At 39.9% G+C, this 24511-nt stretch overlaps 3 protein-coding genes and 1 long non-coding RNA gene across 4 annotated transcripts; 2 read left to right on the top strand and 2 right to left on the bottom strand.

Moving 5' to 3' along the window:
• Positions 1 to 410: 410 nt before the first annotated feature.
• On the top strand, positions 411 to 4089 carry pnpo (pyridoxamine 5'-phosphate oxidase). The gene is made up of 7 exons (XM_061028446.1): positions 411 to 676; positions 940 to 1064; positions 1141 to 1240; positions 2425 to 2478; positions 2555 to 2683; positions 2773 to 2843; positions 3862 to 4089. Exons 1-7 carry the CDS (start codon positions 455 to 457, stop codon positions 4025 to 4027), a joined length of 867 nt encoding a protein of 288 aa, XP_060884429.1. The 5' UTR covers positions 411 to 454; the 3' UTR covers positions 4028 to 4089.
• A 47-nt stretch (positions 4090 to 4136) lies between these two features.
• On the bottom strand, positions 4137 to 5718 carry LOC132955561 (uncharacterized). The gene is made up of 3 exons (XR_009665937.1): positions 5703 to 5718; positions 4290 to 4579; positions 4137 to 4205 (listed from the first exon to the last, which is right to left on the bottom strand). It is a non-coding gene; the product is annotated as an uncharacterized LOC132955561 (long non-coding RNA).
• A 1490-nt stretch (positions 5719 to 7208) lies between these two features.
• On the bottom strand, positions 7209 to 9460 carry prr15lb (proline rich 15 like b). Its single transcript, XM_061028435.1, has one exon. It carries the CDS (start codon positions 9196 to 9198, stop codon positions 8812 to 8814), a length of 387 nt encoding a protein of 128 aa, XP_060884418.1. The 5' UTR covers positions 9199 to 9460; the 3' UTR covers positions 7209 to 8811.
• A 7372-nt stretch (positions 9461 to 16832) lies between these two features.
• Positions 16833 to 24067, top strand: cdk5rap3 (CDK5 regulatory subunit associated protein 3). The gene is made up of 14 exons (XM_061028424.1): positions 16833 to 16991; positions 17270 to 17318; positions 18962 to 19093; positions 19435 to 19535; positions 19831 to 19879; positions 20110 to 20288; positions 20436 to 20572; positions 20790 to 20934; positions 21611 to 21718; positions 21849 to 21930; positions 22031 to 22119; positions 23101 to 23306; positions 23510 to 23681; positions 23933 to 24067. Exons 1-14 carry the CDS (start codon positions 16986 to 16988, stop codon positions 23996 to 23998), a joined length of 1521 nt encoding a protein of 506 aa, XP_060884407.1. The 5' UTR covers positions 16833 to 16985; the 3' UTR covers positions 23999 to 24067.
• Positions 24068 to 24511: the final 444 nt, after the last annotated feature.

The raw sequence follows: 24511 nt of genomic DNA, 5'->3' as shown, positions 1-24511 counted from the left end.
AATCGTAATTTCCGTGTTAATTTGAGATTTTTCTGTTTGTCTGCCAGCTTTTGTGGCTTTGAGGCGATTTTAAGACCAATTTGTCGGCAATCAAAATTGTTAAAATATTAAAAAAAATAAACTTCGTAATGTTCAAAGACGGAAAGAGATTAATTTTGTAAATTAAACTGGGAAATAATACACATAATGGGTACAACTTGGTATGGTAATTGGAATTTCTCACCGAAATACTAGGTCCTGAATGCATCACGCCGAATCGACGTCATTACTTTTCAGTCTCTTTATTTTTTTGTTTTTAACTGACTGTAATGTGTGACTGTAAACCACATCATGTATTTGTTTTTTACAAAATTAATTACAAAAAAAATAAAAATTACAAACATCAACGTTTTAAAGTATTTGGTGATGTTACAAAACACTTTCATAATATTTTACGTAGCCTTTATTTACGAGGATGCGTACTGACGTCAGCGTCAGTTCCACAAGCATGAGGCGCAAACTCAGTGTGGATTTATTGAGGTGTATTGGTGTATTTAGTGGAATTCCTCCGTCACATGCCTCTTTGACAGCGGGTAATAAAAACGTGTTTTTGCAGAGTTTCAGTCGGAAATCAACGAGCGACGGTTCAACCATGGACCTGAGCGACATGAGGAAGAAATATAAAGGAGATGAAGAGGTGAGTGTAGCTGGGAGACCTTGAGTTACATGTGTAAAGGTTGAAAATCCTACAGCTGCATCAGATGTAAAGTCTGTAAAACAGCAACATGCACAAAACATGTGCATTGTTTTTATTCTGCATGCAAAAAATAAAATACGTGAAACAGCTGGAGAAAGATTCGGTTTTCACGTTTCCCAGATGTAACAGTCATTGACCTCCACCTGTGGGCTGACCCTGATGAATATAATGCACACCTAAATACTCTTTTTTCCCCCCCACAGTGCTTTGAGGAGAGTCAGCTGGTTTCTCTGGACCCAGTCAAACAGTTTGGAGACTGGTTCGATCAAGCCACAAAGTGTCCTGAAATCGGAGAGGCAAACGCCATGTGCATCGCCACAGCCTCCAAGTAGGTTAAACAGGATGTCTGATTTAAGTTTCTTAGAGTTATGTCAACCTTTTATTATAATTTTTTGTTTCTACAGAGATGGACGTCCGTCTGCTCGTATGGTCCTGCTGAAAGGTTACAGCGACGAAGGTTTCCGCTTCTTTAGCAACTATGAGAGCAGAAAGGGATCTGAGCTGGTGAGTGACAGGTCTCTCTTTATTCCTGATACAGCAAACATCCAGACTCTATGTGACCTCATTTGACCTGGACATGCAAAAAGAGGTGAATAACTTTAGTATAGCTAACGGAAGCTCACCACACATTAGTTCACTAATTAGAAAACTAAGTGAGAACTCACTCCCTACCAACCTGCTAGTCTACTCTTTCCTAGTGGAAGGAGCTGTGTAAAATGACTCCTCTAACACCCTTTGGAGGACAGATGAACAAGTTATAATCACAGCCCCAGGATTATCTGCCTAACATTCATTTCTAGAATAATTAGATTCAAGGATAACCCCTGGTACAGGACTCTAGATTACCCCCCAGAGAGGGAACAACTGTGAACTCCCCCCGCTAGGATGTTAAGTGTGTAATGTAAATCAGTATTAAAAGTGTGCCGTGGTGTGACTGCTCAGAACTTACCTTCCGAGGTACACGGGGTCCTCAAGGGGAACTTCCAGTCTCATGATTTCAAAAAGTTTCCGAAAATGTATTAAAACATTTCAAATGATATTCCAAATGCAAATACAAAACAGTGAAAGTAAAAAATATAAAAAAATGGAAAAGCAAATGAAAACACAAAGACCAAAGTCTAAACCTGTGAGTGTAGACACTTGAGGTTTTAAAAGATCTTGGTCTCAGAGACTAAGTCCCAAGATGGGATTTCAGAAGTCAGAGTGACGTGGATTCATTTAGCAAAGAAAAAAAGGAACCCCGATCAGATTCTCTACAAGATCCTGTAACACCTCAGCAATGCACGTTCACAGAAACGTGATGCATCCACAGGTCATGCCTAGTTCATGACATAGGTAATACCAAGTTCGTATGTGGTTTCAGCTCGACGACCGTGAACCGAGCAGATACTCAGAAACGCTAAACGCCTACGAGCTCCTGTGTGGTTTTGCTTCAATGTATGGCACACTTATCCTGACCTCACAGGAGCGTAGGCACTACGAGTGTGTGTGTAAGTCTAACAGGAAATGTTGAAAGCAGAAAAAGGTTATGACTTCATGACCTACGTATTAAATGATGAAAGAATTAAATGATAATAAAAGAAATTCAACAATTGCATAACTCTTTCTGATCTTTCAACAGACCTTAAAGTCTACTTACAGTTACTGTGATCTGTTTAATTCTTGTCTTGATTTTGATTTGTCTGCAGGAGAGCAATCCACATGCATGTCTGGTCTTCTACTGGGAGCCTCTCAACCGACAGGTGCTCATCAAATTCTATTTTACTGATGATCATTTTATTAATTTATATCTTAACGAGTCTGAATTTGAATACGCAGATTCGCATTGAGGGCAACGTGGAGCGGATTCCCTTCCAGAGCTCGTGTGACTACTTCCACTCCCGACCGAAGAGCAGCCAGATCGGAGCCGTCGTGAGCCGACAAAGCACTCCAGTGCCCGACCGAGACGTAAAGAAAACAGAACTCCAAACTTTGTGAAGTAGCTCATTCAGAAACGCTCAAAGGTTTTAGCTGCACTGTGTGTGTTCTTCTTTTAGTATCTGAGGCAGAAGAACGCAGAGCTGTTGGAGAAGTACAAGGACACAGAGGTGCCGATGCCCGACTACTGGTGAGATTTTTAACATTTTATGAACTTTAAATATCCTAAAATAATAGGAAACTTTAGAAAACTTTTTTTTTGCAAGTCATATTTAAAGAGGTCATATTATGTCCTTTGTATGTTCACAATAGCTGAAGTTATAAAAAGTGTCTGTTTTCACGTCCTGCCGCTCCATGCACCGGCTCTCTTCTGACTCTCTCTCTAAGGCTCTGAAGTGCCCACGTTCAGAGTCCCCGCGTGGGCCAAGTCTGATCTGATTGGTCGGCCTGTCGGCTCTGTCGTTATTGGTCAGTTGCTCAGCACGGTTCTCGGAAATGTCCCGCCCCTTTTACCATATTGGGAATGCAGCCACTTTGGCTCCGAGGGGAGCATAAACATTAGCACCTTAGCACTACTGTGCTACCGCAGGCTACGGCATATCGTGGGCATGCTACAGAAGTTAACGGGCGTGCAACATGAGCTGCAGGGCTTGCTACAACGAGCCAATGGGCTTAGATCAGTGATCTCACACTGACAATGACGTCGGACTGACAAATTTTTATCGAGGGGGGCTAGAACCGAGCGTTACATGCAGCTAATGCTACAGCTAACAGGAGGATGTAGGAGAAGCCGCTTTTCCACAGACTTTGAATTTTTGCACATAGATGTGTCTAAACATGCACAGGACACTTGTAAAACACACTAAAGAGCATATAAAACCAGAAAAAGAAGAATATGGGACTTTTAAAGCAATGATGCTGGATTTAAGGAAATGCACTAGTTCACTTTCAGATGGAAGCCCTCAGCAGACATACATTTTATTTACTCCATTTTTCAATGATAAAGAGCAATGTCCACTTGTTTCTCTGAGATCTTGACTTATTTCGGGCGACTGTGGCTAAGTGATAGAGTCGGTCGTCTCTCAACCTGAAGGTCAGGGGTTTGATCCCCAGCTCCTGCAGCTACATTAACTACAGGGATTAGTTAAAACTGATGGTCACTTTACTCAGCAGCCTCTACTACCTATTCTCTCTGTCTCTGTCAACAGGGGGGGCTACATCGTGAAGCCGTACCTCATCGAGTTCTGGCAGGGTCAGACCAACAGACTTCACGACCGAATCGTCTTCACAAAGCCGAAGGACGGCGAGTCGGAGTCGAGGGAGTTTGAGCACGCCGCAGAGGGAGGCTGGGTTTACCAGAGACTGTCTCCATGAGAGGAAACCCCCCCCCCCCCGACAGACTCACACACAGACTAATCATCGTTGATAAAAAAAACTGCTCATCTGTAGGTTCTGAAGTGAGGTGTGTGTGTGTGTGTGTGTGTGTGTGTGTGTGTGTGTGTGTGTGTGTGTGTGTGTGTGTTGTTCATCAACAAGCCGATCGTCTTTGAACCTCAAACCTCCCGAGGTCAGCACATTTAGTTTTTCAGTTGGACTTTTCAGACTTGTGAAGCGACATTACTGAAACTTTTTCCACATTAAGAAATGAAAAGACGAACAGGAAGTACACCGACGTAACGAGGAGGACAAACTCCAACTGTGACTGTCGATTAATGATTGACAGAAACACCATCGTTAACCTTAAGGTCGAGGAAAACTGTGTCGTATTTCTTGAGAAGCACAACGTGTACCACTGTCCTCAAGTCGTCCATTTTCAATGTTAGAATGAAAGGAAATGGGGCGCTGGATAGCCTAGTGGTTATGTCGAGGTACTCCATGTACAGAGGCTTTAGTCCTCGATGCAGCAGTCGTGGGTTTGAATCCGACCTCGGACCTTTGCTACATGTCACCCCCCCTCCTCTCTCCTCCCAACACTTCCTGTCTCTCTTCAGTTGTCCTTCTAATAAAGGCAAAAAGTTCCCTGAAAACATGAATCTGAAAACATTCCCCTGGTTGTTTGTATCAGTCTTAAACCTGTGACAGTCGATCTGACTGAATTTAAACCGTGCCAACGATGATGTGTGTGTCGTGTTTGTCTTGTGCTGCCTGAGAATGAGATTATTGTTTATTGATGAAATGAATGAAGATGATATTTTAACATGAAGTAAAAAGTGGATTTAGAGCCATTAATAAAGTTTAATTTGTAACGGGTGACGGTGTGTATTTTGTCCAGCAGGTGGCGGCAGTACGACTCTTTGCACACATTCTTTTATTTTACTCTCTTCACAAAGTCAACTTGGGCACTGAGGAGGATTTAACTGAACACGTTTACTTATGTAATGTCCTTCAGAACAAGTTAAAGCTTCTGTTTGTTTTTGTTTCTTTTTCTTTACATGCCTCCTGATGCTTCTTCTGCACAACACCTGAGAAGTTTAACTTAACTTCATTTATCAGATAGTTAAAGTTTATTTTTTGGCTCAAGCTATGTTTTGGATGTGTTTCTGGAGCCATTTTGGAATTTGTTTTTTTAAGGTTTTATTTTTGGGGCAGGTCAGTGGACAGATCTGGAAAATCAGCGATGGAGAGAGAGTGAGCCGCAGGTCGGATTTGAACCCTGGACTGTCCACTCTCAAGGACTGTAGCCTCTGTACATGCGGTAGGTGCACTAACCACTAGGCCACTGTCGCACCTCTTTATAGGCAAGGCAAGTTTATTTATGTCGCACATTTCAACAACAAGGCAATTCAAAGTGCTTCACACAAGACATCAAAAAGCATCATGACAGAGGAAAGAAAAGAAACATTAAAATAGAACATTTAAAAAACACTGAAATTATTAAATAAGAATATAATAAAATAAAAATAATTCAAATGAAATTAATTGAAATAAATAAAGTTAAAATATAGAAAGAGTTAAACGTTACAGTGCAGAGTTAAAGTTAAAGTAAAAGTAAATGAATATGTTGGATATGTTGGCTTTAGTCCTCAGTGGCTGTGGGTTCAAATCCGACCACGGCCCTTTGCTGCAGCTCATATCCATCTCTCGCCTCCCAACATTTCCTGTCTCTCTTCAACTGTCCGATCCTATTAAGGCAAAAAGGCCTTTAAACTTAAAAAAAAAAAAAATATCTTAAGTTTAGCTCAATGTCCCGCCATGCTGAATGTAGCTCCACAAAATTATTAAATAAAGTCATATTAACGCTTAACCTGTAAAGTAATACTGACATGACGTTTTCATTTCTTATTTTATACAAGCTGGTCTTGTGTCATTGTTGTTTCCGTTAATGTCACATGGATGTCCAGTTTTCTTTAAAAGAGAAAATCAATAAAAAAAATCATCTGTCTGAAAACCTGCTTCAAATAACGCATAACAGACAACACTCTGTGCCAGTCTGACCCGTCTCACATCCTCCACTCTGAGTCTGAGCTTCTACCTTCTTGGCAGACGATACAGTAAAGTCCCCCGATGTCAACTGAACCGCTATAAAAACTCTCTTGTTCCCACGTCAATCAAAAGTCTGAACGCTGTTTGTTAAGGCTGTGTGGATTGTGCAGCAGCGTCATGGTGTCCCTATATGTTTTTATATTCTCTTACCTTTGTTGTCTTATCTTTCTTGATGTGTTTTTTACAGATCCTGTGCATTATGTGTAATGTGCATTAAATGCTGGGTTGTATTGGTACAGAGGCGCTGCTTGGGGCCCCAGCTCTCAAAGTCATCGTCTTCTTCTCTTTATTTTGTGAATCCTCAATTTTTAATGTTATTTTCATATTGAAAATTTGACACATATAAGATTTGTTTTTGGGGAGACAGGACAGTGGATAGAGTTGGAAATCAGGGAGCGAGAGAGTGGGGGATTGACATGGGGGAAAGGAGCCACAGGTGGGATTCGAACCCCAGGCCGCCCTCTTAAAGGACTGTAACCTCTGTACATGCAGAGGTGCTGCTTGTCCACATGCAAGGCAGGCAACTGACTGGAGCCCCAGACTCAGTAGGGGGCCCCCCTGAGAGCTCACAAACTTTAAAGCACAGCAGCCAAATGTGCAAATTTTGCTGTGGCGGTATACTTTTTATTACTTTCATACCTGTACGATGTATGCACTTTTACTCGAGTAAAGTAAGTGAATGCGGCCCCATGACTCACTGCTCAGTCACCACCAGCTGGTCTGACCCCGCAGTCCCTCTGATGTAATTCATTATTACAAAATGTAGAAGCACAAAGCTGGATCGGGTGTCCGTGTCTGCTTTCTGTCGCCATGCCAACAGAAAGCTGCACACACGGGCTCAGGTGAAAACACAACCTGCTCTGGGTTACCTGAAACGAACACTAACAGGCTGAGTCACCTAAATCATCAACGTACATGTGCAAATAAAGGTGACATACCTTAAAGTCTGACAGAGCGCCTGTCTGCATGCATCATACAACATGTGAGTGTATGCACAGATCTGACTGAAGAACAGAAAAATCAAGTTTTTATTTCTTTTGATCGTGAAAATGCAAACAAATAAAAACAAGGGTTTGGTTGCACAGCATATTTTCTTTATTTTCTAATGGGTTGTTCAAACATAACAAAGTAAATCTCCCAGAAAACATCCACGATGATAAAAATAATTTTACTCTCTTACTCTTTATTCTTCATGATTTTTGTACGATTGTTTCTACGTTTCCTTCATTTTTAAAGATCCTTTCTGAACTTAAATGAACCACAAGTTTGCGCACAGAAAGTCAGAAAAGATTACGTGAAAACATGATACCAACACATCCTTCTTCTTCTTCTTTGAATTTTGGAAGCACATAATTTCACACACAGACATTTTATTTGCTCTGGTCGTAAAAATGCATAAAAATCAACTGGGGTTTGGTTTGCACCGTTTGAAGACATTTCTTCTCGTCCTGATTGATTGTTTTGACATAAAAAATTAGCTTTAATTCCACTTTATCATTCATTATAAAAAAAATTAAAGGTCACATATCCTCCTCCTCTTCTTCAGTTTAAATAAGTCTCAGAGCTCCTCAAAACATGTGTGAAGTTTCTTGTTCTAAATCCACTCTGATCCTGTATTTGATCATGTCTATAAACCCCTCTATTTCAACCCTGCTCAGAACAGGCTGTTTCTGTGTCTGTACCTTTAAATATGTAAATGACCTGTGTCTGACCACGCCCCCTCTCTGGAAGGGCTTGGGTGTACTCGGTCTTTCTCGCTCCATGTCCTATTGTTTACGGTGAGAAAGCAGACTCAGAGGGCAGAACAAACACCTAGCTGTGGGAGTGACACCCACCTGAGGGAGGGACTACTGCCCTTTGTGATGTCATGAAGGGAAAATCTCCAAACGGCCTGTTTGAGCACACATTTTCTGAAAAGTGGAGCAGGCTAAAGATAGAGAGGATGGACTTTTCTGATATTTAGGGGGTTTGTAGACAGAGTAGAGTCACATTAGAGTTAGAGGAACATGGTGAAGTGTGTTTTATATAATATGACCTTTAAATTAATTTTCATTAAAAAGGATATTTGCAAGAGTGTTGCATAGATTGTTGCATTTGCATAGATAATTATTATATATATTCACAATATTTCACAAACAGACATTTAAATCAAGTCTCTCTTTTGCATAATAAAAATGCTTAACAATTCAATGTGGTTTAAATGCACCATATAGAGACACTTCTTTACTTTTTTATTGATTGTTTAGACATAAAAAATGAGGACTAAACCAAAAATCTGCATCTATAATAATACAAAATATTTACAGTTGTGTTACTATTTATTTGTTTAAGATGTTTGCATGAGTTTCAATGAGCTGTTTTCATGATAAAGAGACTCTTTGGTGGTAAATTTCATCCATTTGAGGATGAAAAGTCAGAAAAAGACAGGACTATAAACGTTAGAAAAAAAAGTCCTGGTGTTTTGTATCAGTGGTTTTTTCTACTGATACCAGTTTGTTTGTATGGGTGAGTCCACTGGTAACAGTATCTACCTGGGTGTGGTGCCAGGTGACAGGTGTTTATCCAACTCTCAGGCTGCACATGTTTTTTGTTTGCACGTGTTTTTAAGATTTTAAAAATGCATATATGAAACATTTCATGGTCAAGTATGTGCGTTTTTTGGGGGGCCCTGTGTGTTATTTCTCAGTCTTGTTTTTATGGTTCTCATCACTGAGGTTGTTCTCTGCGAACAGGTTCGGGTTCTCGGACAGCGTGGCTCGGACCTTCTTCTTCTCCTTGAAGCGTCCGGAGTGAGAGACCTTGACGTGCCGGCCCTTTGTGGCGGATTTGTCCACAATCTTCTCCAGTCGGGCGTTAAACTGGCTGTCTATGTGGTCGGCGGGGGGGTTGTTGTTGCTCGGGTGCTCTTTGCTCTTTCCCGTGTTGCTGCCGTACTCGGTCGGGATCTCGTACAGGACCTTCGATTCGGACTTCTTCTTACGGGAGAAAGTCAGCTTCCACCAGCTGGGATCGGCCATGGCTCCAAAAGAGAAAAGGGCTGACCTGAGGGAGACAGAAAACATCCTCAAAGACTGGAGAGAACAACTTTATTTACACCTATCATGCTGTAAAAGATGCTTTCAATGCAAGTAGAGCTGTAGTTTGAGCAGGTTCCTCCTCTGCCTGCAACACATTTGATTTGACTGTTTATTTAAAACATATTGGGGCGATAAATCATATGGAAGTTTGTATCCAGGGAGGTGTCTTTATGTCTGTCACAAGGTTTTGTGTTTTTAGCAACCAGAGGAGTAATCTATAGTCTACCAACACACATAAGTTACTCAGGCTTGGTTTCAAAGACTGATAATGAGTACTCAGGGATTCTTCCTCAAGTTGAAATGTGAAATATGAAGCTACAACCAGGAGCTAAATAGCTTAGCTTCACGTATGGACTAAAAATAAAGGGGAAAGGTTGACAGGAGTTAGCGGGTCTACATGTTTTGTTTTTAGTTCTCTGCACAAAAAATCACTAGTCACATGGAAAGGTAGAAAAATGTGCAAACTGGATCAAACCCGTGGATCAGAGAGCGCTCCAGGTGTTTCCAGGTGCATTCGTCCCCCTTGTTTCCAGACTTAATGCTAAGCTAGCTGGCTGGATGTGTGGCGTAATACTTTTTTTTCTCGGGTAAATGTTATTTATTCATGCACATTCACTCGCCGCTGACGCAGCAGGGGTAGCAATTTCTGGTTCAGTGTCTTGCCCAGGACACTTAGACATGTGTCTGCAGGAGCTGGGGATCAAACTCTCGACCTTCTGGTGGAATGAGAGCCACTGAATTAAAATATTAAAACGAAAACACAAACGATTAACAGAAACCTGAAGCACGCTTCATGATCACATAAAGTTATGCATGTGTTGTTTTACAATGAGGTTACCATGCTGAGGCCCGGTTAGTCCTGGAGCAGTGTGAGTGCAGGCCAAGAGGGGAATGGAGAGCGGCGAAACTCACACTAGGCAAAGTTCTTTACTTTCCCAAGCACCGGACATTGATATGTAAAGAAAAATACAAGCAGCCCTCTACTTCTAGAGTTTTTAAGTTTTCAACCACAATTGTGAAGCTACAGACAAAGTAGGACTAATTCTGAGGTCGAGAGAGACGGTTCTTTACGGGGTAGAAATGTAGAACATGATGAATAATGTTGGTTAGTGTTTAGTGGGAAAAAGTCAGAAATGCAAAAAGTAAAAAAACATTTTGTTGGTTTTACACGAGTCCTGCTTCTGACAGGGCAAATAGCCAATCACTGTTTAGGTTTTTGGGGTGGTATCTTGGGTGGCCATTTAGGTTTCTCGGGGGCCCATGCCACCCCTGTCCACCCATCTGGACACGCCCCTGACAATACCATTATTATTTACTGTATGAACATAAAGTAGCTTTAAATTGTATTTGTTAAATTAAGTACTTTAAACAGGTGCTTTAGGAGATTAATTGAATAAATAATATTTTTTAACCTCACAAACTTTTTAACAATCATTCCAAATTGAGCGTTCGTTTAGCTTGAGCAGAAGCTGGATGTGATGTTATCAATTCGACATCCCAGTCGTATTATGGATCAGCAGGTTGTCTTAATTAAAACACAGATGATACAGTGATCTGCTGCACAGTTCACATGTATTTGACTCGTCTGGGTTCAGCGGGCCGTGCAGATATGGATGCTTCTGTTTCGTCTCCGTGATCAGGATGTGTAACCTGATGGAGGAGGACACCTGACACTCGGCTCTCCGCTGATTAATTCATGAACGCCTGAGCAGTATCACCTGTCCCTGTCATGAGATCTGACATGAAGCCAAAGCGCTTTAGACTGATGAAAAAAAAAAACGAGGCTGCATTAGTATAGCAGCAAAGTGAACTCAGGTTTATGGTCGTTGTTATTATCCTCAGCTAGTTATTGTTTGACTCAGTCTCCAAGCAACAGAGCATAATGCAGGAATAACTTCCTCAATAATTGAATACATCGGCTCTTTGATGACGGCAGCCTTTGTGTTCTGTCAGCTGAGTCATTATGAGGAGCTATACAAAATATCACACACAAAGACGCCTGACCATACTCAAATACTTCCTCTTCATCTCTAATAAAATAGGATATTAATACTAAAGTTTAAACGTTTTCAACCACAATTGTGAAGCTACAGACAAAGTCTATTTCTGAGGTTGAGACGGTTCTATATGGGGTAGAAATATTTAGGGGGGAAAATGTCGGAAATATAATAAGTTGCAGCTTTTTGTTATTTTAAAGGAGCAGTATGTATCTCTGACAACTAGTGTTTAAAATGGGTACTGCAGTCCAAATTCAAAACATTGTAGAGCTGTCTCCCCCCCCTCCTCCTCCTCTCTAGAGTTGATGCTCACACAGGTCACCATGTGGTGGACTCTGAAGCTTCAGTGTTTATCCAGCTCTGCATGGGTCTGTAAACCTTTCTGTGTTCTAACCTCTCTCCATTTTTCAAAAGCATCTCCAATATTGATCCTAGTTTGAGCACGTTTCTGCTCGTGGAGCTTATTAGAAACATGCAGAGGCTTTTTAGGTCGGGTACAATCACTTCTATCTGAACCACTTCTCTTGACCGCTTCCATCGCTGCAACACCTGTTGACTTGATAACTGCTCTCATATCTGGCAAACCGAGGGGCGTCCAAAACGGCCGACTCAACATTACATTCGGCTAAAATGGAAAAAAGTGATAAGAGTTTTTTTGAACGTTTTCTTATCTTTTTTAAGATTTTAAGATTTCTAAACACCTTGATTTACAATGACCAGATATATCCATGAAATTAGTAATAATTCAAAAACCATCAGCATACACAAAATGATTGCAACATCACTATGTTTCCTGACTTTGTCTTTACTGTCACTTGTCCCATGAAGGCCAAAAAATGCCCCAAAAAATTCACAGTTTGACAGGGAGAAGTCACAAAAAGTCCCCTTTCAGTCGCCAATATGAATATATAACAGATAACAGAACCTATAAGGGATACTCTCACATCTTTAAACTCGCCTCTTATGGCACCAAATCCTTCTAAAAAATCTTTCAGAACTGGAACAAACTTCAAGCCCTGATACGCAAAAATGAAATCTGGACGGTATTTGAATTCACATGTAAGCCTTTAAACCGAACACTGAAGGAGAAAACAAGCTTTGCAATCTTTGTTTTTTATGAAGGGCTGACTGGAGAGTAAACATCTCCTCCTTTGGTGTGGTCACTTTTATCGTGTTGCACCTATGCAAATACACTCCCTGCCCTCTGCAGGAACACTCACTCTTATCTGAATGAGGCGTGTGATGTTTGCACGCTGCTGGCATGAAACAAGAGGTGCAAAGGTTCAGGAAACAAGGGAACAGATTTTTAGATTTCGGGCTTCCAAATTTAAACTTATAGGAAGAAAATGAAGCAGTTTAAAGCTTCTTTAGCCTCCGCCTAGCGTTACTTTGTGGCCTGATAACCTAACCTTGATCTGGTTGTACAGACACCTCAACAGGTTGTGTTTCAAACCAAACAGCAGCCATGACTAACTCGTCCCTCTCTTGTGTGTCTGAATTCAGCAGAATTTGCATGTTTAAGTCTTTAACAAAAGACAGGTTCCTCTGTCACATGTGTTTACAGAGGATTTCCATAACATTGTTGACTCACAGTTTCTGCAGAAAGCCCGAGCAGCACATTCACACCTTGTTAAGAAACAGCGGCTCGATATAGGGACACATATTTCTCTCAGTTTTCCGTGTTTGACTTGGACGTGACCTTTGAGTCAAAACCTTCTGTTGACATAAAGGAGGCCCTCCATAGCTCTCTTTAATAAGTTACCATATTTGTGTTCGGTGAGGGTGACCCCCTCAGAGATCACAGCAGGAAGGGAACACCGAGGACCATTTTGGGGGGGGGGGGGGAATCACTAACCAGCTGCAGAGGCTGTGAACGGGGGACGAGGCTCAGAGGGCATCGAGCTCCAGGCTGCCCTCAGAGAGGAGCTGAAGGTTCTTTAGAGTCTCAGGTTTCCTCCGTCCTGCCAGCTTCACTGATGACCCGTAACAGTGACGTTCAATGAGCTTAGGAGGAGTTTTAAGCCTGCAGTTAATGATGAAGCCAGTTTCCACCTGTGTGAGTCTCTTTTTGAGGTTGTTTCATGGACAAATATGTGAAAAAAACTGAAATCTTGAAGTGCTTTTTGAGTATTCTTCACACAAAAACCTGGAATCTGTCGCAGAATGACTAAAAACTGAAGAAGCTGAAATGTTTTATGAATCTAAAATAAAAGACCTGGAAGCAGACTCTATGGGATGTTGATGTTTTTAGCTTTTCCTGGTTGTACATCTGACTTCCAGAAACGTATTTCTTTGACTCATGTAGTTCTCTTTTAATGTTAGTGAACTGCACTTTGTCTCTCCTCGTGTCTCTGTGTGTAACTTTGTGTTTTCTTTTTTGCTGACTGTCTCGACCAGGTCGCCCTTGACGAAGAGGTTCTTAATTTTAATCTTAAAGGGACAAAACCTGGCTCAATAAAGGTTACATTTTTTTAAAATCCGACTTTTCTTTGAAGCTTTATTTTAACGAGAAATGACAACAAATACACTTGAAACTGTAAAATGTTATTATTTTATATAATCTGTGACTTTTCTTAAAGATGTTATATTATTCTCTCTAAGGCTCACAGCCAAGAAAAAGCATTAAAATAACTTAAAGCAGTTCTTTATGTCATACATATTGTGTTTTCAAAAGATTCACAAAACGAGCAAATTTTCCTTTTTGTTCTGTTTGTTAATATCAGATAAAAAAAACTTCCCTCCATCAATGATGGTGCAAACTGAGGACTTTTTTTTGATTGATCAATAACTAATATAACTTATTGAAAACGTTGATATAAATAAGTATAAAGATAATCCATTAAATGTTCCTGTACTCCGAGATTAGATTAAACAAGGATCGTTTTTTTGTGACAAAACGTAAAAAAAATTCAATTCTCGGTCTTGAGCAAATTCTCTTATTTTAGGACATGTAACCCTCCCATATTTAATATATTTCACTTAAAAATGATCTGTGCTGTTACTTGATTTAAACAGTTTGAAGTAATGGTCAAGTGTTGCAGCTGAGTAAGAGTGACAAAAGAAAAAGAAGAGAAATAACTCTCTGACTTTCTCCTCCTGTTCTGTTCTAAGGTTACTAATAGAGAATATATTACATAAGTTGTCAATAAACCCAACCTGTTGCCATCCCTGGATGTTGTGTTGTCAGGCATAAAACAAACAAACAAGAGAAACCAAAGTGTCTGCAGCAGAGAATTAAAGCCGTAAAGTGGCTCAAAGTTGAGTTTTCTTACCGTGATGAAGAGGAGGAGGAGGATGAAGGAGATTCTGTCAGATGTGAAACTGTCCCGCCATGCTTCAAATGTCTTTCTCTCCTCTCTGTTTTTTGTATTCTTCTTCTCTTTCACAGGTGACCGTGAACAGGTGCAGCATCTCTCTCTCTCTCTCTCTCTCTCTCTCTCTCTCTCTCTCGGCCTCACCTTGTCCCTCTGAGTTCAAAAGAACACACACCCTCCTCAAACACACACACACCTTCAGCCCGCCCCGCTCAGTGAGGGAGTGAGTGAGTTAATGTTGCAACCGAGTGATTTAGTGAGGCCCCCGTCCCTACATCCAGATTACTGACCTCTGAGTTAATGTGAGCCTGAAACTGCAGATAAATCCCCTTTTATCAGTCTCTCTCTTTAACCCCTCAGACCTGTTCTAATGTGGAGTTTGTCGTTCATTGACTTAAAGCTGCAGACGAGAAACAAGAGAGACGCAGACAGGAAGAGTTTATCTCTAAGAGGAGAGCGACGCTCCTGATGTTTTGCATGACTCACGTCAAATCCCAGAAGCTAAATGGAAGCTTACTTTGCAAGTTTGGTTGGCATTCAAATGAGCTGACATTAGGGCCTCTTGAGGATCTGCTGAGGGATTTCATGTCCATATTTGTGTATGGCTTCCAGCTCACAAGACACCAAAGTGTGACCGATTCTGTTTGTACTGATCCAAATAGTTAAGAAATATAAACACTGGAATCTCATAGAAAGGTGCATATTTATATTTTCTCACATCCCCACTTTATTGTCCTCTCTTTTTCTGTCACTCTATGAGTTTAAGAAGATGTCCTTTATTAATTCCATGAGTGGTAAATGGACTTGAGCTTAGTGCTTCTGACTACTCAAAGTGCTTTTACACCGCAGGTCACACCTCCACATTCACACACTGATGGTAGAGGCTGCTGAGTGAAGAGTCCATCAGAAGTAACTGATCCCATTCATACACATTCATACGCCTCAGACGAAGCAGCGGGAGAAATTCTGGGTTCTTGCCCAAGGACACATCAGACATGTTGCTGCAGGAGCTGGGGATCGAACCCCCAACCTGAGAGACAACCGACTCTACCAACTGAGTCACAGCCGCTCAATACACTTGAGACATGCTACACACACATAGGCTGAAATACACACACATGTACAAACAGGATCCTGTGGACATGCACTAATGGAGAAATGTCAGCGTGAGGGGGGCTGCACATGAAGGAGTCCCAGAGCAGTTGGGGGTTCTGCGCTTTGCTCAATGGCACCTCGGCAGGAAGGGAACTGGCACCTCTCCAGGTACCAGACCACCATACAGGGACTTGAACCGACGTCCCAGCAGCCTGAGCTATACTGCCGCCTCAATTTACATCGGTTTGTATCTAAATGTGGTATTTAATCGTTGAATATGAGACAATTATTTTGAATTCTCTGTGAAAAAGAGGTGGACTGAAACTGATTTAAACTTGAGATGATTCAGTATGGTGTTTTTATTTCATCCCCAGCTTCTCCCCTTGACTACAAACAAACAACACATGAACTGTATTGTACAAAGCTAATTAAATTTAAATTAAAACTTAAATAAAAAAATAAAAAAAGACACCAAAGTAAAGTGTTATGGTGTGATTCACAGAAAAAAAGTGGATCTGTGCATCTCTAATAATACTCCGGTACTTCAGTCATCTCTTTCAAGTCCCTTCTTAAGACACACTTTTACCAGCGAGCCATTTCTGAATTTAGTTCAATTTTTAGTTTTAATTTTTTAAATTCCTTTAAAATAACTGTATGTCCTTTATAGTTCTTTTAAATGGATTTTATTTCTTTAAATGTTTGTTATTTCTTAATCTTTGCCTTGTTTATTATTCTATGACCTTCCTGTTTTTTACATTTGCTTTTTGCTGTCCATGAAATTGCTCTATAAATAAATATTATTATTATTATTATTATGATTTTCATTATTGATATTTTCACTTAAACTGAATTCTAATTATATGTATTTTCAAATACAGGACTACAAGGTATAATTATTTAATAACACATGCATTTAATTCATTAATTAAATATTTATATATTTATTTATATATTTGTTGATTTATTTCCAATATTAAATAATTAATAACACATTTAATGATTTAATTAATTATATATTTCTATATTTCATTTTGGCACTTTTAGTCCTCCATACTAAATCACTTACAGCAGTTATCTGTTACAGAGCGACGTCGCCCTCTACCGGCAGACTTTAAACCTGCATCATCTCAGGATTTTAGTCATCCACCAATCAGCTTCCTTCCGCAGTAAAGTGAACTCTCATTGGTCAGTCCGTCCGGGAACCGTAACACCGCCTCGTTCTATTGGCTCACCGTCTGGAAACGTGTCATAAACAGTGAAGTACGGATGGGGACAGTAAATCCTGGATATAAACTGTTTTCATTTAATTTAAAATGAAGGCATAAATCGTTTTTAAGTATTTTCGTTTCGGAAAGGTGAAGAAAAAATGGAGGTAAGCGGAGAAAAGTCTCTGACGCGGCTTTAAAAGTCTGAAAGCTAACGTTAGCCAGCTAGCTGTCACACAGTCAAAGTCCAGTTTACTGAAAATAACAAATTAAGAAAAGATAAATTAATGTTAAAGTTTGTCCTCTTATTTAATCCTCTTCTGTGTGTTCGTTGTAGCAACGTTTTATTTCCTCAAACAATGTTTTATTGTCTTTGTAAGAAACTGTCACAACAACGGTAAATAAAGTGATAAATAATAATGTTTTGTTTATTTTCTCATTTCAGCAAAATATTCAAAACCTCCCCATCGACATACAGACGAGCAAGCTGCTGGGTAAGTTTACAAACACAACTTAATTTGGATCAGTTATTTCCATATGTTACTGTATGTCTCTTCTCATCTGTTGCTGGTGTTGTGGTTAAAACGGTGACCGTGTTAATTATTATTATTATTATTATTAATAATAATAATAATAATAACAATAATAATAATAATAGACTTTATTTGGCATGGACATCACAGATACACTGGACGCACCAGATGCATTGTTTAAGTGTTTTGCTAGTTCTCAACACCTGTCCACAGGAGACTTTAGAAAAGAAAACAATAAGATAGATAAAACAGAGAAAACAATAAGGAGAGAATAAATAAATAAACTGTAGAGTAAAGGCAGCATGATCAAACAATAAACCAGTCAGAAGCTGTTCATGTGAGCACTGATGTTTTGATTTTAGTCATTGTTTGAGTCCTCTGTTGAAAGCATTCCTGTTGCTCTCTAGTTTTAAGCCAGTGGGCAGAGAGCTCCAAAGTTTTGCAGACCGGCCAAAAGATGTCTTGTACGTTGGGACAAGACAATCCCCGCTGATGGAGGCTCGTGTGACTGCCCTACGAGAGCTCTGACGCCTAATGGCTAATTCAGATAACAGTGGTGACACGTGATTATTTACACATTTAAAAAACAGTTTAAGATTACTAAAATTCATAAAATTGTCAAAGGTGAAAAGGTTGTGTTTTTATAAAATGCTGCAGTGATGCCATCTCACAGGTTTGTGCTCCATGACTTTTATTGTCTGCTTATATAAAGAAACAATAGGTTTTAATGTAGTTGGAGAAGTTTGGGACCATGATGTGATGCAATATGACAGATGTGAAAAAATCATTGCATGCATGTATAATTTGGCAGTTTGACATGAAATATCCCTTCTAATAAAACGAAAACAATTTAGTGTCTTTCATGTGAAGAGGACAGTTAGGACACTGTGGTCAGCTACAAAGCTTGTAATACCTGTTTTTAAGTACCGTATGATAAAGTTAGGTGTGTTTATGCAGAACAAATGATGCATTTTTGTGTAATAATATTCTTTATTCACAGATGTAAGGCAAGTTTATTTATATAGCACTGTTCTGTTATTTCAACAACAAGGCGATTCAAAGTGCTTCACACAAGACATAAAAAGCATCATGACAGAGGAAAAGAAACATTAAAATAGAACATTTACAGCTGCACAGCGTTTCAAAGTACTGCGGCACAGGCTCGTGCTCTTTGTCAGGCCACAGTGTAGCGATGCAGAGGTCAAAAAATGTTTAAAAAATATGGCTAAAGACCTCCTGTGCCTATCAAAACATACAGTCCTGAGGATTTGGAAATGTCCAGGACCGGCTGTCGATTAAATTAGGTTTAGAAAAAAGAAGATATCAGAAAAAGAATGTAAGCAAAGCAGAGAGCAAGAAGAAAGTAGGTTTTTTTTTTACTCCAAATTTATAACTTTTAAAACTGACTTGAAAATATTTTTTCTGTCTTTCTAAAAGTTGGAAAAAGTAAGTGACTTGAGTTTCCCAGTTTAATGTTGTCAGCATCTGTTGTTACTATGACAACCACAGACATTTGGCTGAAAATCACCAGTTAACATGGTCACTCTTTAATCTGTAACACCTGCAGCAGCATTAATGGATATAATGATGTACTGTTTCCACAGACTGGCTGGTGGATCGACGTCACTGTAATCTGAAATGGCAAAGTGAAGTAACAGTTATCAGAGAGAAGATCAATGCTGCCATCCAGGACATGCCTGAAAACGAGGAGATCAAGAAGCTGCTCTCCGGCTCCTGTAGGTCCATCAGTTCCAGACTATCTCTTATATTTTATCTTTACGTTAAAGTCCCAGTGGGTTGGCACCTTTTTTTCTGAAAGATTGACACAACACCATACACTGTTTGAAAGATATTTACAGAAGAAAATTGTGTACTGTATTTTTTTTCGATGAAGCTCCAGCAACCACAGCTGCCAGTCTTTTACCTGAAAAAAAGAACGTTTTTGTGACCCGTACTATGACTATATTTTTGACCATGTTGCATTTTTTAACTACATGTATTGTAGTGTCATGCAAAGTATGCAAGTGTTTCTTTTTAAGTATAAACTGTATATATGAATACTGTTTGTTTGTTATAGACATTCACTACTTTCACTGCCTGAGGATAGTCGAGATACTGAGGGGAACTGAAGCGTCGTCCAAGAACATCTTTGGCAGATATTCATCTCAGAGGATGAAGGTGAGAGGATTCAAACTTGCTGCTCTTCTAATGAGCATTAGGTGTGTTCTATGGGGCATGTTACTCTGCTTTAAAGTGACTAAAACTTGTTGAGTGCCCCATAAACGAAGGCTATAGTCCTCGTTGCAGCAGCCGTGGGTCCTAACCAACCTCGGCCCTTTGTTGCATGTCGTCCCCCCACTCTCTCTTTCTGTCTCTCATCAGCTGTCCTTCAAATAATGAAAAAATGCCTATACAAAAAAAACCTATCAAGTAATTAATAATCAAATCATGTTTCTTGATTTTGTTTTCCCAGGACTGGCAAGAGATTGTGTCCCTTTATGAGGTTGATAACATCTATCTGGGTAAGTGTGATATTAAAACAAGAGGCGTAAAGCTCATCTGTATTTTATAGAGATGGAAGGCTATTTTTAAGCACAGAAAGTTGATCGTGATTCCAACACATCTGTGCTTTTTCTTGCTGCTGTTCAAGTTTATTCTTCACATTTATAATAGACTATAGAGGAAAAGCATCCAGCTAAAACGTTATTATTGCATGTATAGGAAAAAGCTTCTTTTTTGTTTCTCATCACAGCGGAGACGGCGAGCCTGCTGAGCCGCAATGTGAGCTATGAAGGCCCGGCTCTGAGGAAGCAGCTGGCTAAAGCCCAGCAGCTACAGCAGGAGCTGAGCAGGCGGGAGGGGGAGTGTCAGAGCTCGGCCTCCGACCTGAGGGGACGCTACTACGCTGCCTGCAAACAGTACGGCATCACAGTAAGTACAAGAACATGGACAACAGTAGAAGCACTCTGAAACGTCCACTGTGCAAAGTTTAGAAGAAAGTTGTTGTTTTTTATGATATCCAAACTCTTTCTCTCAAAAAATAAATTTTTTATGTGTCTTTCTTTTTTTCTCCGACAGGGAGAGAATGTTCCCAGAGAGCTTCAGGCTCTGGTCAAAGATTTACCCGCGTTTCTTGACGAAGTCGGGATGGATGCAGCAAAGTTAGAAGAGCAAATCAAACTTTATACGGCTTTCACAAACTTTGTATGTGAGTGGTGAGTACACGATTAAAATGAAGTTTTAGTTTTCTTAGTGTTTGGAAGGTTTGGTACCCAACTTTGACATTATTGTCTCCAGGATACAGAAACAAATTATTCATCTTTATATGTATAAAGAAGTCAGACCACAGTACATAAACTTCATACAGTAAGGATACACATAAAACCATAGCATGTGGTTTTCTCACATGACTGCACGTGTTGTTTTCTGTAGGTCTGAACCGGTCCTGCCCATGCTGACGTTTGCCCAGAAGAGAGGAAACGCGACGTTTTATGAGTGGAGAACGGGGAAAGTACCCACCGTTGTTGAGAGGCCATTTGTGGAAGAAGCAGCTGCTGAGACAGCCACAGACGATACGGTGAGTTTACTGTCTCTTTAAGATAAATTCATCTGAGTTGTAGAATATCCGGTTTCTATCTTACTATACATCTGAGGAAAAAATCCCTTAAACGCACAGTGTGTAGATTCCGCCACCAGGGGGCGCTCAATCAAAACAATAACAAAAGATGGTGTTGTAGCTGGTGGGGAATCATGGGAGTGATCCTCTCTGATGAAATGAACTCTGAGTTGACCGTAGTCAAGACGAATGAACATACAGCATCAGCACGGCAGCTTTCAGTAGCAGCTCACGCTTCCTTATGCAACGTAACATCCGGTGTTTCCATGGCAACGATAAACATGTCGGGTCTGTCATCGGCAACCACGCGAGACACGTCCTGTTACCGATTTCTCTGCCTTTGATAACTGTTGGAAATATCTGAGGTAATGTGAGTGCTTAACAAAAAAAAAAAGTTGTTCTTGGACTGTTCCTTTTTCAAAATAAAGGTCCTAATTCAGGTTTCACCGTTTTATTTATTATGGTTTAAGTTTGGGAAATGTACTACAACCTCAGGACTCATGCAGCATCTCTGTTTTATCTGAGATATTCTTGAAATGTCAGACTAACTTGAGAATGATAGGTCAATATGAAAGTTCCTGATTTGTTCTGAAACACTGAGTTTGTGTTTCTGTGTTGTCTGTAAAATCCTCTTCAGATTGACTGGGGGGACTTTGGCAAAGGAGCAGACCCTCAGGTTGTGAACTCTGGGATCACAGTGGAGGATGGAATCGACTGGGGCATCAGTCTGGAGCCGAGCTCTGAGGTAACACACATTTTAGAAAATAGCAGGTGGAATTAATTTAAGAGTACTTGTGCATATGTGAGAGGGTTTGGGGTACTTTAACTGAATAAAACCACAGCTGTTGTTTACCCGTCTCTGTCTGCTCCAACAGGATACTGGTGCTGGAGGCATCGACTGGGGCGACAGTGAACCTGCTCCAATAGAAATTGAAATTGTGGATGCAGGGACAGACTGTGAGTACTTTTCTTTTTTTTAACTATCGCCAATCATCTAAATGACTGTTACACAGATGTTGAACTGTGTGTGTTTGTGTGTGTGTGTGTCATTATGCAGGTCCTGAGGGTGTGGCGAGGGGGGAGGACGCTTTAAGTATACTGGAGAACTCTGAGTCTCGCAGCCAGTTCATTGATGAGCTAACGGAGGTAAAGACTACAGATGTATAACTCTTTTTAAACCTCTGTATTCTACCATTTATCTTTGTGTATAGAGTTATGTAATCAACAGCGTTATTACAGCCCTTAAACATGTATGAACATTTAAACATGGTACAACTAGTGAGCATTTTCATAATGGTTACATGCACTTCATAAAATAAAATAAAATGTAGAAGGATGAATGATTGATTTATGAATCCCTGGTTTAAACCACAAAGTCATATCAGCAGTAACATTGACATTTTAATAAAAAAGGACAACAAGAACAAACGGGACACAAATACACATTTAAGAAGAAACTGGTGCCAAGTTATGCCCAAAATTAAAATTCTGCCGATGCCAACCATTATTTCCATATGTTCGCATGTTCCCCTCTGACACAAACTTCTGAACATCGGGCTTGACATCTGTCGGGCTTATGTGCATGCATGTTATATATGTTATGCCCCCTTCAGTGTCTGTCAAGAAAAAAGAAAACTAGCCCTTGTACTTATGTGGTTGATGACCCCTGTTCTACATGGTGCTTAATTATTGTTTTCACAGCTTGTTTGCACTGCCCCCAAGTGGTCAAACATAGTTAATGCTTAATTCACATTTTTTTAACAGGAGTAAGGAAGCATTTTTTTTTTTCAAGAGCAAATTCAAAACTAGTTCTTTAAGAATTTATTTATTAATTAAAAATGTATTAAACCAGGAAAACCTTATTGAGATTCAGAGTCCTGGCCGAGACAGGCAGCAGCACAAAACAAACAAAGACTGGTTGTGCAAATATCACAAATATTAATGAAAAGATCACACAGTGAACGTTTAGATTTGCAGGAAACATCAGGATAGTTACAGAAGAATAAAGGCAATCGAATACTTTGGATACTCAGTTGGTTGAGTGTTATTGCTTCATTTGGACGATGTTGATGATCATCCGCCAAATTTCCTAAAAAATAAGTGACACTGTTTCATTTATCTGTTCAGCTGGAAGTGTTCCTGACTCAGCGGGTCACTGAGATGGGAGAGGAGGGAGACGTGGTCGCCATGAGCCAGTTCCAGCTGGCCCCATCCGTCATACAAGGCCAAAGCCGTGAACACGTCAGGGAGATGCTGTCTGAGGTGCAGGACCTCCTGGGCCGGCTCACCTCTCTCAGGATGCAGCACCTGTTCATGATCCAGGCGTCGCCACGGTACGCTGCCATAATACTTCAAACTGCATAAAAATATCAGTCTTCATAAATTCTGTTATTTAAAAATTATGTTAATGTGCTGAATTAGATGTAAATTTAAATCAACAATCCAGAAACTGAGCATCAATACACTCAAAGACATCTAGTCAGTAATTCCTCTCCTTTAAGCAAGAATTGTAATAATTTTCTTTCTTTTTTTTAAGGTATGTTGAGCGTGTGTCTGAGGTGCTGAGACAGAAGCTGAAGCAGGCAGACATTTTGGTACTGAAAGCAGCCACAATGGTTGAGAAAAGGAAAGAGGCCCTGGAGGAGCAGTCCAGACTAGAGCCTCGTGTTGACCTGATGGCAGTATGCACCCGGGAACTCCAGAAACAGGTATTGGATTACTTTTTCTATATAATTAAGTTAACAGAGCGGGTAGTTTCCCAGCTCACTAAAAAAGTCTGTGTCAAGTAAACACTTGAGGCAGATAAGCTTCAAAAAGTCTATCTTTGTCATGTGATAATAATTAGAAGAGTACACTGAAGGAATATGTATATTACTGAATATATGCTACACCTTGTAGACTCTGAGTTTAAAAGAGTGTTTTAGTCATTATTCTAATTGGTTGTGTTTTATTTTTGCAGATTGAAGCTGACATTTCAAAGAAATACCACAAAAGACCGGTCAACCTTATGGGAGTAAACATATAGTGAACCTAACAGAGTTAAAGTATTGAATCATGACCAACTACAGGAAATAAAAACTGGTATTTAATTAAAGGCCTGATGTGTTCTTCGATGTATCTGGATTAAGACTCGTTAAGAAATGTTGTACATTTCAGGAACGTGTGTTGCAGGTGTGTGAGTATACTTTAATTAAATTAAAGTGATCAAATCTATTCGTTGAAGTCGTAAAAAGTTCTGTTAAATTGTTGTATGATTGTGTTCATTGTGTGCTTGTTTTGTTTGTGTTTTGACTGCACAAGTAACTTACATTTTCATATGATTAAATGTTTGTGTATACATAATTCATACTGTATATAACTACTTTGACAGAAGACGTGCAGATTACTGTTATTGCATGTGAAACTAATTAATTATTACGTATGAAACAAACTAAAATATATAATACCAAAAACGAAATTAAATAATATGGTAGAGTCAAAGAAACCTGCGGCAATGGCTGTGTACTTTACCAAACAAAAAAATGAAATAAATAACTTT

The sequence above is a fragment of the Labrus mixtus genome, chromosome 21 (genome assembly GCF_963584025.1).
Source record: "Labrus mixtus chromosome 21, fLabMix1.1, whole genome shotgun sequence".
Lineage (NCBI taxonomy): Eukaryota > Metazoa > Chordata > Actinopteri > Labriformes > Labridae > Labrus > Labrus mixtus.
The sequence above is the reverse complement of the archived record's forward strand: the minus strand, read 5'-3'. Positions and strand labels throughout refer to the sequence as shown.

Bases quoted from the DNA above. Each gene is read 5' to 3' on its own strand.
- pnpo (XM_061028446.1), top strand. From the start codon at position 455: ATGCGTACTGACGTCAGCGTCAGTTCCACAAGCATGAGGCGCAAACTC. The intron at 2,479-2,554 runs GTGCTCATCAAA...TTGAATACGCAG, and splicing joins GGGAGCCTCTCAACCGACAG to ATTCGCATTGAGGGCAACGT. The intron at 2,844-3,861 runs GTGAGATTTTTA...CTCTGTCAACAG, and splicing joins GTGCCGATGCCCGACTACTG to GGGGGGCTACATCGTGAAGC.
- cdk5rap3 (XM_061028424.1), top strand. The intron at 17,319-18,961 runs GTAAGTTTACAA...CTGTTTCCACAG, and splicing joins ACAGACGAGCAAGCTGCTGG to ACTGGCTGGTGGATCGACGT. The intron at 20,935-21,610 runs GTGAGTTTACTG...AATCCTCTTCAG, and splicing joins AGACAGCCACAGACGATACG to ATTGACTGGGGGGACTTTGG.
- prr15lb (XM_061028435.1), bottom strand. From the start codon at position 9,198: ATGTTTTCTGTCTCCCTCAGGTCAGCCCTTTTCTCTTTTGGAGCCATG.